The 18,504-nt window shown below is 38.3% G+C and overlaps 2 protein-coding genes across 2 annotated transcripts; one reads left to right on the top strand and one right to left on the bottom strand.

Annotated features, from left to right (window-relative positions):
• Window positions 1-127: 127 nt before the first annotated feature.
• si:ch1073-291c23.2 (uncharacterized protein LOC799862 homolog) lies at window positions 128-5,760 on the top strand. The gene is made up of 7 exons (XM_042413340.1): window positions 128-309; window positions 1,501-1,626; window positions 1,750-1,866; window positions 2,111-2,167; window positions 2,688-2,861; window positions 4,015-4,128; window positions 4,388-5,760. The coding sequence occupies exons 2-7, from the start codon at window positions 1,504-1,506 to the stop codon at window positions 4,433-4,435; spliced, it is 633 nt and encodes a 210-aa protein (XP_042269274.1). The 5' UTR covers window positions 128-309; window positions 1,501-1,503; the 3' UTR covers window positions 4,436-5,760.
• A 1,513-nt stretch (window positions 5,761-7,273) lies between these two features.
• On the bottom strand, window positions 7,274-12,252 carry LOC121896649. The gene is made up of 4 exons (XM_042410555.1): window positions 12,186-12,252; window positions 11,379-11,518; window positions 9,762-10,878; window positions 7,274-9,572 (listed from the first exon to the last, which is right to left on the bottom strand). The coding sequence occupies exons 1-4, from the start codon at window positions 12,189-12,191 to the stop codon at window positions 8,028-8,030; spliced, it is 2,808 nt and encodes a 935-aa protein (XP_042266489.1). The 5' UTR covers window positions 12,192-12,252; the 3' UTR covers window positions 7,274-8,027.
• Between the last annotated feature and the right edge of the window lie 6,252 nt (window positions 12,253-18,504).

Raw genomic sequence — 18,504 nt, 5'->3', positions numbered from 1 at the left:
GGAAACACCAACGCAGATTTGTCCCATTGTTCTTTGATTTATTGTTGCATGTTGTAATAACAAACAACAAGACTCCAGAAACCTCCACAAGAATAAATCTAATCTTTCATTAGCTCTAAATCATTAGCTACAACCAGCATATATTACAGAGCTCTGGATGAGTTAAAAAATAACCGATCGTTCACAAATCACACCTCACTGTTACGTTGTTCCAGATGTGAATGTGACGCTGCTCCTGATGTGAATGTGATTATTCACTACAAGACGAGCTAACACCGAACTACAGCAGGCACCGCAGAACTGCACAAGGTCAGTTTTATTTGTAACAGGTTTATTGGGATTTTGACGCTTTTACAATAATATTTTCCACTTTTTATTAATATGTAATAATAGTAAGTTCCACGTCGTAGCTTGTAACATAACATCTAACAGATAACTTACACCAAGACCATCTTACACCATCTCTGCAACCTCCCTCTTTGAAACAGATGTTTTGCATTTCCTCATTACATGATATAAGCTTTTCTTGATGTCAACATCAGGATTTATTCCACATGTTGGAGGTAACCTTAAGCTTATCTGGGATAACATTAACAGTTACAAACAGACCTTCAAGTCCCAACTTCTTTTTTAGCTAGCACCTGTAACTCCATGGACTTTCACATAAATAAGTCTTCTTGAAAAGTTTAAACATGTTCCTGGGGGTTTGTCCATGTTCTAAGCATGCTTTGTATCTACTACTGTATTGGACAGTTAAATTTCAATACATTGTTATTTTTTAACAAGTTTAAAATGACAAATGCTAACAATTGACAATTGTTAGAAAATGCTAACAATTGACAATTGTTAGCATTGTACAACAGCATCCCATGAGCCATTAAAATCATGTCAGAGCCTCATGTGAACTGTAGTTGTTGAGTTCTTTTTAAATTAAAAACATGTGTTAGTACTTTTGTGATGTTGACATTGGAGTGTAAAAATGTACTAACTAAAAAGTCCTTGTAGGGGCCAGAGTACATAGCTTTTGATTTGGGATTTCTTTAAAAGCACACAAAAATTAAACTCATTTCAAATTTCAATTCTGATCAGCAAATCCTAAAATGACTTTTTGGACTTACTGCACTTACATTTCACACATATGGTTTCACATGTCAGTGCACACTCAAAAGTGTGCGAAAGGTTTAGCCATGAAAATTACTTAATGCAAGGTAGTATGTACCTCTAGCGTGAGGAAGCATTTCCTAAAGCAAGATATCAGAGTACCAAATAGTGTTCTTGGCAGCCTAAATCTGCTGAAACTAAAGGTAGGTATGTTCAATGTATTTTTCATTTGCTACTCAAATAATCTGGCACAAATCAGAGCCACCGTTGAATAAAAACCAAAACTGAGTGGCAGAATCACAATCAAGATGTGAATCAAAATGATTTACTTTATTCTGTGTAACATGGATGCAGCACATACATGTAAATGTCTATATATTTTTGTGTCTGTTTGTCTAGAAGATGTCTTCTGAGCTCTACACTGTGAGTGGACCAGGTGGGAATAATGCAAGTCTTCAAGGCACCACAGTGGGGGGCAGCAAACCTTTACACCGCTTCATTAGGGGGCAACCCAAGATTATTGGAGTGAGACATACACACATGTATCACAGTATTTTCCAAGGTCACAGATTTAAGACCCACTATTGCCTCCATGGTCACAGAGTCAAAGAGATTATGCTAGAAGTTGTATTTGTTATTTTCTCTCAGATCATCGTGCTGGTCTTGGGCTCATCTTTCTTCATCCTTTCCGTCTCATTCAAAGGAGATTTCTCTTATCATCATATATGGACAATCATTCCACCTGGATTCCTCCTGGGAACACTGGTTGGTAGCACAACAGCAAAATTAGATTTTAGAACAGAAGTTATTAGCAAAACCAAGACACCACCGATAATAAATGTTCTTATAGGATTTGGTTGAAGGGTGATAGTGATTTCAACATTATTTGTATCACTTCAGTAGTTAAGCACCCGCAATAGGCTTTGTTTTTACAAAATGCAATGTGTTATACCACAACATTTGAGGGATACATAATAAAACACCTTTTTTCCTCCTCCTCCTCTTGAAGCACATCTTGTGTGGGATTCTATACATTCTGACAGAGCACAACCCAACCAAGAAAACAGTAAGCTACATTGTAATATTTTGAAGCAATAGTGGTAAGTTTTCCAAGACCTGTCATTATAGAGGCCCTCATTAGGATTCTTAATTAAATCAGAGTATAAAGGAATAAATTCATTATTGACTGGAAAACAACAAGACTGAGGGTCTATAGCCATGCTAGCAGTTCTGTGAGGCTATACTATAAGCACAGTGGTGCTTTGAGCTAAAACCTAACATCAGGACGCTCACAATGACAATTCCAACATGTTCACCATCTTAGTTTAGCTGTTAGCATGCTAACATTGACTAATTTTTAGGAATAAAAAGTAGCTAATGATATTCCCATCCAGCTGAGGATGGATGGAAATGTCATTAGTTTTGCAGCTATTTGGTCATAAAAACAATACAAATTACATGGTCATTTGCTGGGCTCTCCATCTTGTCCATATATTGTATGAACTTATACTATTAAGTTTTGTAAATTGCTCTTTGTCTTACAGTCTGTTTCTCCTTCATCATTCTCTGTTGGTTTCTACATGTAGGTGACCATGTCCTTGGCTCTGAGTATTGTCACTGTGCTAGCAGCATTTTGGACTATACTGCACATCCTGCCCAGCTTTATGCACGGCCACTACTACAGGCACTATGACTACCTTGAAGACAATATGACAGACAGGAGGAAGCATGAGGAAGCAGCATGGACATCATATTATGAGGTCATTATTATTTTGTATTATTAATTGTTACTTTTGTTGGTGGCCATATGTCATACTTTTGATCACAGATCAAAAGCAAGTTTTAGCTTTTAAACTTCTTAATTGGATACATTTTTAATTATATGATATCAAACTATATATACAAATAACATACAGTATATATACTGTAAGCATACATGTTGGTATCAAATGAAAACTTCACCCTCAAATAGTCAGCTATTTGTGATACTTGAGGACTGACAAACATTACACAGTACATTTTAAATGTTTCATTTATTGTTGGATGATAGCACTAATTCAGCATATGAAAGCATAGTAAATGTAATGATAATGCACACATCTATCAGCACTGAACAGATCAACTTAATGTTACCCTAGTTAAAGTATTTACACTTGCTTCAGTTATTTTCTTTACTTTGTAAAACATACCACAAGAATTTAGATCACATCTCTATCTCAATTATTTATTAATTTGCTTAATTATTAAGACCCAAAGTGTTCAGTATCAATCAAGTACATGACAAAATAACAAAATAAATGATAATATGGATATCCCAATCACTATTTCATTTCATAATGACACTTTTAATTACGGTAATCTGATTTTTTTGTTGCTTTGACAGCCAATCACATAACTGGCTCTTCCTTGTTTGTCTTGATGAAAAGTGGCATTATGAAAAAAAATGGTCCATTAGGAAAAATGACATAAAAGCATGTTCTGGGTCTGCCCCGGGGTCTCCTACCAGTTGGGTGTGCCTGGACTACCTCCAGAGGGAGGCATCCAGGAGACATCTTAACCAGGTGCCCAAACCACCTCAGCTGGCTCCTTTTGATGTGAAGGAGCAGAGGCTCTACCCTGAGCTCCTCCATGAAAGAATGAGATCATGGATACAAGAGGCTGAAAATTTTGCCTGTTATTAACATGATTATTTATTTCATAATGTTTAGTTTAGTTTATTTAATATCAAACACACTGGGCCTACATACTGTACGTTATGGCCAAAAAATTATAATCATCTAAAGGTATAAATGCATTTCAGTTTGGCCCATGGGCTGATAGTAAGTGTACACAAAATTTCATGGAATTCGTTTGTGTGTTTTCTATATGTTTGTCATGTGTTTTTGAGATATGTGTGTATGTGTGTTTTTCCAGGACATGGGAGTAACTATGGAAGCCATCTTCGTGTTCTACAGTTTTGTTAGTGTAATTATTTTCATTGTAATGTCAATTCTGGCTGGGGCTGCCCTGCGTTCCACTAAGAGCCAGGTAAAAGGACAGAAAAACCTCTTCCACACACTACAGACAGTGCTGAGAGCTGAGCAAGTCCCACATTAAAAAATGTGAAATCTTTATCAGAATATTGCTGTTCTTCAAATGGACTGTGACTTATTGCATGATAACAGTGGGAGTCAAAAAGAGAAATTCACAGAAATGTTTGCTTAGTTTCAACAAAGTTGCAACATGACTTTGGACTTTTAATTAAGTAATTCAATCATTAAAGTTCTCTTCTTTCTCTTCTCTTTAGGCCATTATAGTGATGTCTACTACACGGACTGAAACACCAGCTGAATAATGACCACAAGAAGAAGGGTTGAAGTGTGATAAGCAGAGAAAAGAAATTCAAAGCTTACAAAGACAGCAAAGTATTTGTCTTTTAGGGCACGACAGGATTTCTAAATATAAATTCTTACTAGCATGTTGTAGTTATTGTATACATTTGCGATACTCAAAGATTGTAGGTATCTATGTATAATATGTATTGCCTCGTGGTGTTTCTGTGATCTGTTACCTCTTCCACCACTATGTGTGCACTATACCTCCTTCTTTTGGACATTTGCAACCAAACTCAACAGGATGGTGGCATCAAGCTTTCTTCTTCACTACTACTAGATAATCTGCAGCATCTGGTGTTGACAGGAGAAATATCTGGATGAAGCCAGAGTCCTTCTCAGAACCAAGACAATTACAATCTACAGCTATGGTGGCAGCTCTGTGAGGGTGTAATTGGGCACAGCAGTGCTTTAAGCTAAATGCTAATGATGGTATGACAACATGCCCACAATGACAATGCTAACATGCTGATGTTTAGCATATTAAACACAAAGTACAGCTGAGGATGACAGGAATGTCTTTAGTCTTGAAGGTATATAGTCACAAACCAATGTACTATGACATATTTCATATTAATCCATCCAATAGTTGTCAGATCATTTCACTCAAAACTACAAATGTTAACCTCAAGGGATCCCTACCAAGGGATCACCACAGTAGGTAGAATAAAAAGATCACTTACTAATGCTTGATAGATCAGTTATAAGCTATTCACAAGAAAACCTTTTAGGTCGAGAGGCTGGCTAGTATTTATTAAATGCTTTGTCTTTTTTTGTTTTAGCTTTAATTCACTGGAAAGACCACTCAAGTGGACTGTTTGACCAGACTGCCTATATCCCCAATTTTTTTCAGTAATCCCAATTGTGTATTTGAGTAATAAAGTGACTTGAAATAAAAAAATTGCAATTGCCAGAAACTCATGATCCTTTGTTAGTTCTCACCATGTTTATACTATCTGAAGAGGTGAACTCAGAATAACGTGATCCTTTTCCACCTCCCTGTCCCTAACAGAAGACATTTGGCATAGACGAGACAGGACATGCACAGAATGTCATTGCTGCTCTTGACACTTTTTTTTTACAAGCATCCTGATCTCACGGAAATACGTGAAATGACCACAACCTCTTAACACCACACATTACGTGGTGATGGCGTGTAATGTGTTAAAATTACATGGCAGTACCAAGGAAAAAATGCCAATGGTAAATCAAATAGGATACTTTGTCATGGTACACCGTTCATTGTATATAAGGATAAATATTTATATACAATCAATATGATATATCACAGGAATGCCCTGGTTCAACAATGGGCAGTGGGCGGTGGTTAGTGTTGTTTTCTAGTCTAGAAACACTTTATTTTATTGTTATTTTTATTGTTATTTGGCTGAATTTATTTACAGTGCATTAGTTGCTATTGTTTTGTTCTCTAAAAACATTGTATTACTGTAGGAATGCCAGAGCTTTAGCTGTGTCAAATAGATTGTTCCCTTTACATTATTAAAAAGGCAATTACATTCCTCTCTTTTATCATTTTCCCCATAATAATAACAATTTAAAAAATGATGATGATGATGATGATGATAATGGTTGTGAAGACCACTCTCCCCTGCAATGATAGACAAATTTGTTAAATATGATATGATGACAATGCTCACCTGGCTTTTTGCTTAATTGTGAATTTGCATATAATTCACTTTGAAATTATTTGAAATCGCTTCCAACATCATTTGTGTTAAGCTGCCTCACAAGGTAAGATGGACGGTGATAGACAGATGGTTCATCTAATCAGCACAGTTTCCAAGGACAACTTCACAGATGGTTCTGTGTAACAAACTGTCTGGCACATCAGGTTATGAAAGGGTTATGAGAAAGAACAATTCTAGGTACTGCTGATTTTTTTTTAAATTTTTTATTCAAACTGTCATAACATCAGTAAAAGGTCAATATTCCACATTTTCACTTTGAACACAGCATAACTTAACACAAACATGTATACATAAAAGCTCTATATGCTGCAATAGATTCAGTTTGTTTGCTGTAAACAAAATGTAGCTAGCTTTTCTTTCTTTATAATATCTTGTTCAAATTATTTAAAAGGGTTATCATGAAAATCTGAAAACTGGGTCTGAGATTATTCAGTTTTAAACAAAACTGGAGCCCATTGTATCTTATATAAACATTGTGCATTAGACAAAAAGACGATCTAAGTTTCTCTGTTACTGTCACAAAATGAGCAGCCATAATTCATCTCTAATTTGAATGTCCTCAGGAAACACTGACATGCATAAAGGAAGGAATGAAAATGGTGTTGAATTATGTTTTTATCACTTGATTATAATATTTCCATTAATTATACTTAATGAAAACAAAGAGTTTGACTTCCTACACATGGTCTAAATAAGCAATATAACCCCTGTAACTGTACATATATAACACTATAACACTTCACATTATCAGTGACATTTTGAACAACTTCACAAATGTCACAGTTGACACTCTGTCATCTTTGCTGTATTTGAAACATATGGAAAGTTATGGATTTCTGCTTTAAACTACAGGTGCACAAATTTGTGAGCATCAGTTGCCCATGAAATTATAATATAGCATAAGGACTGTCGGCCGAATGAAAACCCATGGTTAATTACAATGTAGTGCCTACTGAATACACTCTCTGTAGTCTACTGAATGGAATGGAGTCAAAATTTAGATCTAGCAAAGATTTAGCAACCAACATTGAGTCAAACGTAAATGTAAGAAAAAACTGTTTTACAACCAAAACAGGAAGTGAAATGCACACACAGCTGAGTTATGTTATTTTTTTAGTAGTTGTAGTGTTGACAGCCACATAGAATAAATGAGAACATATCTGATCCATCCTATAACTATCTGTCCTATTACACCTCATTCATCATTTCTGTGCATCATCAGACACGCTGAAGGGACTTTTGGTGTTTCTGGTCATAAAATTTTAAAAATTCTGTTGGTCAAAAACTGGCATTATAGCCAGTGATTCATAATGCCTCATTCGTATATGGCAAACTTGTTAGCCAACAGTTCCCAAATCCACATCCAGCAGATAAGGAGCAACATTAGCACTCATTTGAAGTCATGTTTCTACCATAAGTAACAGTTAAATATTTATTCTCTTTTTAGCTCTGTCTTAAGTCTCCACTGTCTCCTGAAGGAAATATCTGGCTCTTTAGCTGTTAAATTTTCAACTATTTAGCTTTGTCGTCTCTTTAGTGCTGGGCAGGTAACATATAGTTCTGTTTTATACATATATATATTCTGCCTTTTTCCTTTTTCCTCTATCTTTCTTATCAGGGCTAACTCCTGCTGTTGGCCTCTGGAGAAAGTAGACAGCCATGAATTCTGAAATTAATTTCAGAACTTTATCTCAAAAATTCATTCCATATTTTTGAAAAGTATGGAAATATATATATATTTTTATCTTGAGTTATGGTAAACAAACCAGTAGAAGCTGAGTGATATAGTCCTTCAATGATTGGACAATAAATTAAATTTTTGTGGCCTCTCTGCATTGTCTTAATTTCAAGAGGCAGGGTGCTTTTGAAAGTCATTCCCAGGGGCACAGCGCTCATGAACACGCATGTGCTCTGTGACACGGTACTGGCGTGAAAAGGTCATAGGGCAGCGGGGGCAGGGGAAGGGCCGTACGCCAAGGTGGCTTCGCACATGTCTATTCAGAGAGCCTCGCTGGCTGAAGGAACGGTCGCATAGAGAGCACTGGAAAGGGTGGTGAACAGGAGTTGACAGATGAGCTGATATATTTGTTGGCATGCTGGCTGAAAGGGTAGAAGGTATGCAGACAGACAAGGTAGATGACATGGAGGCTTGCACAGAGTCTGACACACTAGGAGTTGTGCAGACTGTCAAGGTACTTGTTTTTTCACCCTCTCTAGCGCTGGATACCTCCTCTATATCCAAAGAGCCAGCTTTATGTATAACCTCAGCCCCTGGCCTGCTTTGATCTTTACCAACAGCTTTTCTTTCTTTAATATTTATCTCTCTTACCCCAAATTTTGTCTTAGCCTCATCAAAGCTGTCAGTCTCAAATTGAACTCCAATTTCTCCCTTGCCAACCCCTGCTACAAATGTTGTTTCACTCTGTTGCTCTCTATCATTATTCCCAACCTCAGTCCCATTTGTGTCCTGTTTACCAACCCCTTTCTCTCCTTCGCCAGGTCTGTGTTTGTAGGACACTAGCAACTCTGCAGGTTTGTTGCTAATGTCCAGCAGTAGAACCTGGTCTGTAGTCCCTGTGGCAAAGTGCTTCCTCTGACGACTGTGACCTGGACTGGCAAAGGTCCCAGCCTCATCCTCATCACTGGATTGGTCTGAATGATCACAATTTAAATGGACAGGGTGGCCGGGGTTGGAGTGGTTGTGATCAGAGTCTCTGTGTGTGAAATATGTGTCCTCCTGAGACAGGCAGTGATAATGAAGATGTCCATGATATGACTGCCCCGCAACACTGTATGTAGGGTCAGACATGTTGCTGTCCACAGGCTTTGTAAAAGCTATGTGTGGCTCTGCGATCTCAGTGTCTGAAATCTTTTCCAGTTCCCGGGAAGTGTGGCAATCTGAGGCATTATCCCAACTTGATTCTGGTGAGGCAGAAGCAGGCAGACACACATCAGCACTGTGTCTTTTGTCTGTCATAGCTGTGTCGCTGTAGTCGGAGTCCTTTTCATGCTGCCAAGAGGCAGTGTCTTTGGTAATTTTCTCAGCTCTATGTGAGTTTGGATACCAATCCGTCTTAGGTCCATAGAGGTTAAAGTGGCTGTCCTGTCCATCTATTTCATCTGTACACCAGCTAGAGTAACTGTGTTCCTTTTTCGCTTCTCCCTTGGGAGAGAGATCCTCAAAGAGAGAGTCACTTCCTGTGTCTGAGTCGTCTACAGGAAGTGTAACTAAAGTTCTCGGATCTTGAGAGTGAATGGACTGCTCCTTTGCTGCAGTCGCCAATGAGGCATCATGGCTATAAGTACATTCCAATCGCTGGTGTTTGGAGGGGAAATCATCACAACTAAGTAGCACTGAGTCATCCCTATGACGCTTTTTGTTATTATCACTCTGAAATGAATCACAACGGACATGGTGATCATTATGATCTGTAACGTGGGATAATCCATCGCCCATATGTTCATCATTCTGTGTTATAAAATGATCTGTATTGCTGCTGCTGTAATCCTGTTTTAGCACATCAGATTGAACTGTACTGGATTTGCATAAATCCTGTATTGTACATTGATCTGAACTAACCTTGTAATCCCAACTCTGTGTTGCAAAGTGGTCTTTATTCTTTGTGTAATCCTGATTCTGTGCCCCATAACGATTTTTGTGTTTAGTGGTAATACCTTCAACAATGCTGTCATTGTCTGTGCTTGTTGATCGTGAGACAGGGGCCCTGCTGCAGGAGCTTGCTGAGGCCTGGTATCCTGGATAAGGCGGCATTGTAGACACCTCTGCCAGCTGGAGCATAGCTGCTCTACTGCTGTGACAGATGACAGGCACTGCCCCGCAGCACAGAGAGGATGGTGATGAGGACAAGGAAGCGCACTGTGAGGGAGAACCACTGTCCTTTTGGGATGTACAGACAGGAAGGAAGGAGGTTGAGAGAAGACGAAGGGGAGAGTGGTGGTTTTTAGTTTTATTTTCCTCTTTTCTGTTAGTTTGCTCCTCCTCTGCTTTATGTCTCACTGTCAAACACAGTTGCTGCGTCTGCTCCCCACGGCTCCTCTCTTCCTCCTGCACCTCATCAGTGCAAGGTAAATACAAGTTCCTCCTTTCCTCCATAAGCTTCTCTTCTTTGCTCTTCTGCCAAGTTTGTAGTTCTAAAGTGCCAGCTGAGTGAAACTGATCCTTTTGCCCCTCTTTATCCACTCTAGACACATCTTGCACTTCACTGCTGCAGGGCATATGTTGAACCAAATCCTGAGGTATCAAATTAGTTACTTGTATGCAATTAACTGTATTGACGGTGCTTTCAGATATTCTACAACAGACACTTGCATTGCTTAAAGTGCTTGTATTGTTTCCACTACTGCAGTTTGCACAATTTATGTTGCCACTTCTACATGTAGATCTTCCCTCCTTCTCAGCTCCAGTGGAAGCTTTTGGTTTAGCTGTATCATTCACCTCAGTCTGCTGCCAAGCCTCCAGAGCCTCCTGCAGTTCATCCATCTGCAGGTGGCGGGCAGCACTGAGCAGATTGGAATACTTTCGCTGGCTACAAGGGTATGGCAAAACCCCTGTGTAAATGTAGTCCAAAAGAAGTTCCAGTACAGAGTCGGACAGACATGGGGCCTGCAGTTCCACCAGGGCACCAGTAGAGGACAAGATGGATGCCAACACTGGACTTGAAGCTGCCAGGACACACCTGGGGAAGCAAAGAGCAGAAGCTGCTATATACAGTATATGATACTAATAAAAACATTAACATGTAAGAACATGATCATTATCATGTAAGACATCACAACTTCTGATATTTTCAAAATGAAACCATAAAAACATGAATTAACATAAAAACGGGTAGTGGGGGGATATTCAGTGTAGGGACAGTAGGTTAACAAACAAACACACGCACACACACACACACACACACACACACACACACACACACACACACACAAATACCTATACATGGTTGGTCACACACATATGCCTATTTGGTTCCCCAGTAACTATATTACAACAATTTCATGTGACTATGTAAATCAAAAGTAAGTAAAAAATAAAATTACATTTATTCACATATACATGATACATGTACCTAAATATAAAACGGAATAAAATAACTTTTAAAAACTAGTTTATAGCTTCAGCACACACACTTGATGTGTTTGTGTGCAAATGATAAAACCAGTTAAAATTGCTCACCTGTGCGCAGGGTAGAGCTGACCTGGACTCTGTCTCTGTCTGACCACACAGTCACAGAACTGAGCTTGTTCTCTCTGGAGGCTCAGACTTGCCAACATTGAGGTTGCATGGCCGCTAACTTCCTTGGCACAGAATGCCACCTGCAGAGTACAGAGCTCAGTGACTAGTAGTAATATCTGCTCGAATGACAAAATTAAACATAGGAATGACACTGAAAAAAAGCTCAAATAAAATCTATTTTAAACATATGTTGTTTCAGTGTTAAGACTTTCATTAGGGGCAAACAGATTTGGGCGCTTCCTGTGATGGCTTTACAGTCTGTATCATGGGTTCCCACTCAAAGCTTTAAGAGATTTTTAGACTTTGCAGGGCAATGTACTGTATGTAACTATTGGTTTAATATTTATTTCCTTATTTATGTCAACTGAGTATGGCCTACACCTTGCTTCACATTCTTTCAATTACATATAAGAGTGCACAACCAGACCTCTATTTTATACTACTAAAGTTTAAATTATGTAGACACATTCTTAAGTTGCCAACCAATCTTTTATAAAAACTTAAAATAAAATAAATGCATTCCATCAATATGCCTTTTTGTCAATAAATGTTTACAATCAGCTAATATGAACAAAGTCAATAATGAGCAAACTGTTACTTATTATTTTAACTTAGTGAAAGTAAAGTTATAGTATCCATATAGTCCTTACAGGAGTACTACTTGAACATATACTATATCTATGTATACTATATACATATACTATAACATATACTGTATTTATCAGGTAGTAGTAAGTACTCTCTTACCTCCATGTTATAATGTGAGAGGAGAAATAAATTCCTATTATCCTGTAAAGTTCCCTGTGTGAGCTGTCCTAACAGGTCTTGCTTGCAGTTATATGGAGGAAAGAGCCTTCATGGAGGATATATATTCCCAGGCTACTATCTACGCACACTGTCTCATTCGGAAAACAATCACACGCTTTTCATATTGGAAGCTTGGTGTGACGCGGAAGGACAGGTGCTTATAGGGAGTGCTGGCGTCTAACGTCAAAATCTCCATGGCCTGTTATGGAGGGGAACTGAGACCAGCCCACAGTGTACCAAGATCACAAGACCACAGAACTGTAGCAAATAGAGCCAACATTTCTATTCACATCAAAAGCAGATAGTATCATGGAAATCAGTTTTTTAATAACAAAATTATGCTGTGAATACCAAGTTCTCCTCATGAAAGAGATGAGTGCAAAAAAGAGCATTTCATTCATACCTATAATAAAATAACTTCCTTTTATGTCTTCGCCAGCAGGGAGGTCAGAGGTCATGATCAGATACAAAAGAGTGGCAGAGATGCTGTGTCTTACTCAATGACATTTTAGGCGAAAAGAACATTTGCATTTACAGAGCTTGAACTGTGGAGATTAAGTGACCTATGAAATCCATTTTAATCTTTTCCAGATTCTGTTTTATTTTTTCCCCAAATTCTGTGTTTTCCGTTTTAATTTTCCTGAATTCTGTGTTTTACAATTTAAGCACATTTTGTCATAAGAAAAAGGGCCTAATCATGTGGTGGATGAATAAAAATGTAACAATTCAATAAGTATTCAAAATTTAATCATACATTGAATTAAATTAATTTGTATATCATTGAATTTGTAATGATGCAACACAACATTGCACTATTTTTTAAATGTGTTAATGTGTAAAGTGCCTCAATACACAGTACACTCAGACATTAGCATGAAGAAGTAAAACAGACATGGCCTGAAGTAATCCTTCACATTTTTGTGAGTGATAAATTCAGAACAGGATTAGAATTGATCTATGCTTTAAATATAACTTAATATTTTTTCTAGAGCAACAACAGTAATGTTTACACTAGCAAAGTCACTATATAAACTCAATGGTATCTCACTGGAAACAAATCTAAAATGTTGATAAAATAAATAATATTCCTGACATCAAAATACTGAGTGAAGTTTAGAAAGAATGAGTCAGTATCATCCCCTCCTGTCCTCTGTCCTCCTCTGCTGGTAGAGGGAGGAGGGGCTGGTTCGAGGCTGGTTTGGGGCTGGTTTGGGAGGAGGGACCGCCATCTCAGCCAGTAGCTAAATTTAAAAGAATTTGCCACATTTTAAGATTTGTGGCAAACTAAGCTAAACTATTACAGAAAGCTTTTGTGTTAGCTTGTACATAACAATTCGCTTCAGTCAAAGCAGTTAAAAACATTGCCTTTCTATATGTTTATGTTTGTTGAACAGATGTTTTGATAAAGTACTCTTATTGGCTCTTTACTTGCAAAGCTTTTATTGCACTTTCAGTAACAAGTATAGTTGTCATCGATTCGATGACAACTTCATCCTTCACTTCATCTGGTTCTATGGAGCCCCTCTGGGATCAGCTGAGGAAAAAAAGATTCATGTGTAAATCTGTACTCTTGGTTTGGAAAACGATTTCAGATTATGATGGATTATAATCTGTGCCCTCAAATTAAGAATCCAAATTACAAGTCTTCCTCAATTAATATTGTAACGCAGCATAGTTTTTTCTGTTCTGTTCATTCTGATTTTTATAAATTGCATCCACATTTTGGCAAATTCCATGATATTCTGCCTTTTACAGTTGATTCCATTTTTATTTCAAATTCCACAATTCCATCTGTGTTTTCCACAACACAGAAATTATGGGGCCCTAGACATCTCCTGAACCTACAGTTGACATACTGTAGCAGTGTATGACTGTCAAACTGGATCTGTCATCATAGCATTAATTGGCTTAACTTGTCAGTTTAGTTAGTTATAGTCACACAAAATCCCCCCTAGATGCACTGAAGAAGTGTTCTGCACCAAACCATTTCTATCTGCTTTAATTCTACAAAGGGAAGCTTCTCCAGTGTCAGGACTGTGTGCCGCCCCCCAGCTGACGCTTTGTTGACAACCCCATACTAAGACATTTCTCCACCCTTCCACACCATGTGCTTGTCACGCCTCTTAATCTCTACAGCTTTCTAATGTTACTCGAGTACAGTCACACCTCTTGCTGTTCACAGGGCAGTAGGACATTTTCCCTGGCAACCGTGCAATGGAAATACTACTGCAACACACAACATTACATCGTGTACCATTTAAAAAAAGTCTAGGCACTTACTAAAAGTTATCATTTTCATGCTAAAAAAAAGTATAAACTATGTATATCAAAATATATACATCATATGTATATAAAATATGTATATTACAAAACATATACTGTACATAGCAAATGTTATATTCAGTTGTGATATTTAGGACCAGAGTAGAACTGATTAGTATCAGAATTTTGCTTATTACTGTCTATAATTGTAATATAATTGTGATTTAAACATTTGTGTGTATGTGGAACCAAGGTGCCAGAAACAATGCTGAGTAAAATAATTAAACAAATTCACTGACAAATAATCAAATTAAATTAAAAAATTCAGTTGCACTCAATTATAATGTCAGCACCGCACACATATGGACACAGAGTCTTCGAGTGTTTCCATTCACTGGGTGCCTGGTGACATAGCTCACGTACACACCCACACACGCACAAACACACAGCTGCATCTTTTGGAAACACATCACGTCCTGGTACTGTATTCATAAAATGTCTAATGGCTAAGGGCAACTCCAAACTGGCCAATTTACAATCATTTCTACTTTATGACTCATACTTTCTTGTTAAAAGGGGACAGTAAGTCACAAAGCATTTTCATACTTAAATAGACCATACTTAAAAAGTCAGAAAAAATGGCTAATGCTGAAAGTCTTGTAAGGCTCAAACTAAAAAGTGTTTCTTCGGATGTTTGTATTTCCTCTTGTACCCACTTTGCTAATTGCCATAAAATGCACTGACCATATTCATACCCCCAGAGGATGAACCCTTTCCATTTGAACGCTTTGAGATTTCTACATCATCTTCAAGTCAAAGCGAACATCTTTGGATAGTCAAGGCCTCCAGAGAAAAATACTGGTGTTTCTGGTGATGTCTCAAATATCTTATCGGCATATTACCATGAAATTTAGCCCTTTTTATATTGGACACCTCATGAGTTAATTGGTCTACCCTCAGGCTAAAATGTTATATTTGTAAGCACTTTCATGCTCTTGAGAGAACAAGACTTTCAGATTCTAATGATACCAGGGCATTTCCTCCAGCAGTACCTTCAGGTCAAACCTTTAGGCTCCAATAGCAGAATCATATGTATGATGTTCAGTCTGTCAACACATACTGGTGATGTAATAAACACTGTTGGCACACTGGGCAGCTCACAGAACTAGTTTTAGACTTCATTCTCAGTGGGGGTTTGACCACCAAACTTACAAGCATACATCTTTTAGTCCTATACAGCTTTTGTCTGAACAGGTCAATGCTGCACTTCAGCCTTGCTTCATGACCCTCCTTGTGATCTAGCTCAAATGTGGGTCACATGCGGCAGCTCGGTTTTTATGAACAAGCATTTCTTGCAGTGATCAGAGAAGTGCATTTTCACAATCTGAATTAAAACCTGGCAGACTTTCCTGAAAAAAAATGTCAATCATGTAAAACTTTCTCATTTATGGTTTAACAGCAAACTCAATTAATAGCTATTCGTACTTGCTGTGTTTACTCGTTCATATTCTAATTTGCCTCTTGGACCATTCAGGTCTGCCACTAATGATTTGCTTTTGTCATTATAGTCATTGTATATGCATCCATAAATAAGCAGTAGCTTATAGATTTAAAAGCCAGCAAGGCTGATATTACCAAACTGTCATTTGTAGTTATATTTACTATTTTTATTATTGGAGCAACTGATGCCAGAATTCTCTGGCTGGCACACACACCAAATATCAAAACGACTGCAGTGCAGCAGGCAGCTGCATGCAGGTCAAACTGACATGCCCAGTTACACAAGCCAGAAACACACACACAGACACACGGTGGATTCAACATGATCTCTCTGTCAGCAGAAGCCCTGCAAGAACACACTATATAGACATGTAACTTATTTTGTACAATTGCATCTCATACATTTCTTTATGGCTTTCTTTGTTTCCAAAGGACCAAAGTGGTGGACTTACAGACATTGCCATCCTTACAGCCATATTGCTAGTGTGACTAAAAAACAAGGAAACCAACTGCTGTAAATGTTTCTCTAATCATTGCCTTTACATACATACACACACTCGTAAAGAGAGATTAAAATTAAATTCCAAGAGCTTTTACTTGATAGATTTCAATTGCTTTTCTGACTTCAAGACCTCAGTGAATCATCATCATGTCCCGTGCTCCAAAGTCACGGGTCTGATTTCCACAGCTAAAAATGTACAGTGCACATCAGATAGAAAAGATGAACTCAGTAGGATGCTGTAACATCCTATTGGGTAGATACATTTCACACCATACCCCGCTGACTACATACCATCCCTGCTTCTGCAATGCATACAATACAAGGTTCCAGCTGTTTACGTCTTGTCCCAGTTCCATTTCCACGCATGTAACATCTCGCTCTCTCTTTTACTCACACATCCAGAACATTGTAATCGTGATATTTAGAGGCTGCTATTCTTAGCTTTTTGGCATCACACTGTACACGCTCATTGCTACATTGACACCCCCTGTCTACACACACACAAACACACACACACACACACACACACACACACACACACACACACAAACACACACACACACACACACACACACACACACACACACACACACACACACACACACACACACACACTGAGTAGCAGCAGAACAGTGGGTTAGCCTAAGGACTGCTGCCAACAGAAGTGCCATGGAGCAAAGTGATATGAATTACAGTGGAGAGTATTTCAGTGACAGAGCGTCTTGTTGGCCTTGGGATTATAATACAAACTTCCCTGGTTCAGTTCCAGCTTTGTTCCATCTCACTGGCACAATGATGCCAGCTATGAGTGAGGGTAGTGAGGGTACAGCAGCAGAAACCCTTTAGAACACAAATCCCTTGTGTATCATGGGTATTTTACAGTAGTGTACATTATGCAGTAGTGTGGTCCAAATGTCTCAGGCAAGGTAGGGGGGCTACTTTGACAAGTAGGCTACTGACCAGAATATAAATATGCATACTCTCATACTCACACACACACACAAAACAGACAAAAGTTCATCTGATTAAGCTTTTACTCTGACACATTCCCAATAAAAGCTTTAAATATCTAAAAGTAGACAGTGTGCAGGAGTTTCTTATTTTCAAAATATATCTCTAAAAGTATGTGGACACCCAGAAATTAAACCCATAAATGATTGTTGAACATCTTATCCACCACTGTAACAGCCTTCTCATTTCTGAGAAGGCTTTAAACAATATTTTAGAACCTGGCTGCAGGGATTTGTTCCCATTTACCTACAAGAGCATTAGTGAGGTCCAACACTGAGGATACTGTAAATGTTTATTAAGGGAGACTGTGTGGCTGAAAGCTTGACTTAATGCCCATTTTAGCAACTGTGGTGCAGCTGAACCTGCAAATTAAAAGAGGTGTCTACATTTTCTTAGAGATTTAGTGCATATAACAGAAAACAGGAGAAGTGAGACTTTTCCTATCATATATGTGCTCTATTCCCAGATCCTTCCACACAGGGTTGGAGTAGTAGTGGTAGTAGCAGCAGTAGCAGTACTCAACACAAATTTAGGGCCTATCATAATCATGATGTGAGAGAGTCAGAAAACAGATCTCTAGACCAATCACATACCTTGCTCTCATCATCAAGCAGGTAACCATTAGATCCATCCAAATTCTCCTCAACTGTTGTGATTTTATCACACCCTGCTGCCTCACTGTCACATGGCTGACTAAAGACACGATATCCTGTTTGTGTCAGACCTCTTGATGATGACATGAGAGTTTGATCCAACACAATTCTTTTACAATTAACTCCATCTGCCTGCTGCTCCTCCCACGTGCAACTGCTGCTATTATCAGTCTGCCTTCCTCTGGGTTTCACGCACGGTTGTGTTTTAGCAGCAGGAGTAGGAGGAACAATTACTTCATTGTCCTCATAATCACACTGAGTCACATCACAAACACTTGAGTCACATTTGTGGTTTGTCTTTCCTCTTGACGCCAAGGTTAGAACCCCTCTC

This window comes from Thunnus maccoyii, chromosome 1 (assembly GCF_910596095.1).
Source record: "Thunnus maccoyii chromosome 1, fThuMac1.1, whole genome shotgun sequence".
NCBI lineage: Eukaryota > Metazoa > Chordata > Actinopteri > Scombriformes > Scombridae > Thunnus > Thunnus maccoyii.
Note: the sequence above shows the minus strand (reverse complement) of the source record. Positions and strands in the feature narration are given on the sequence as shown.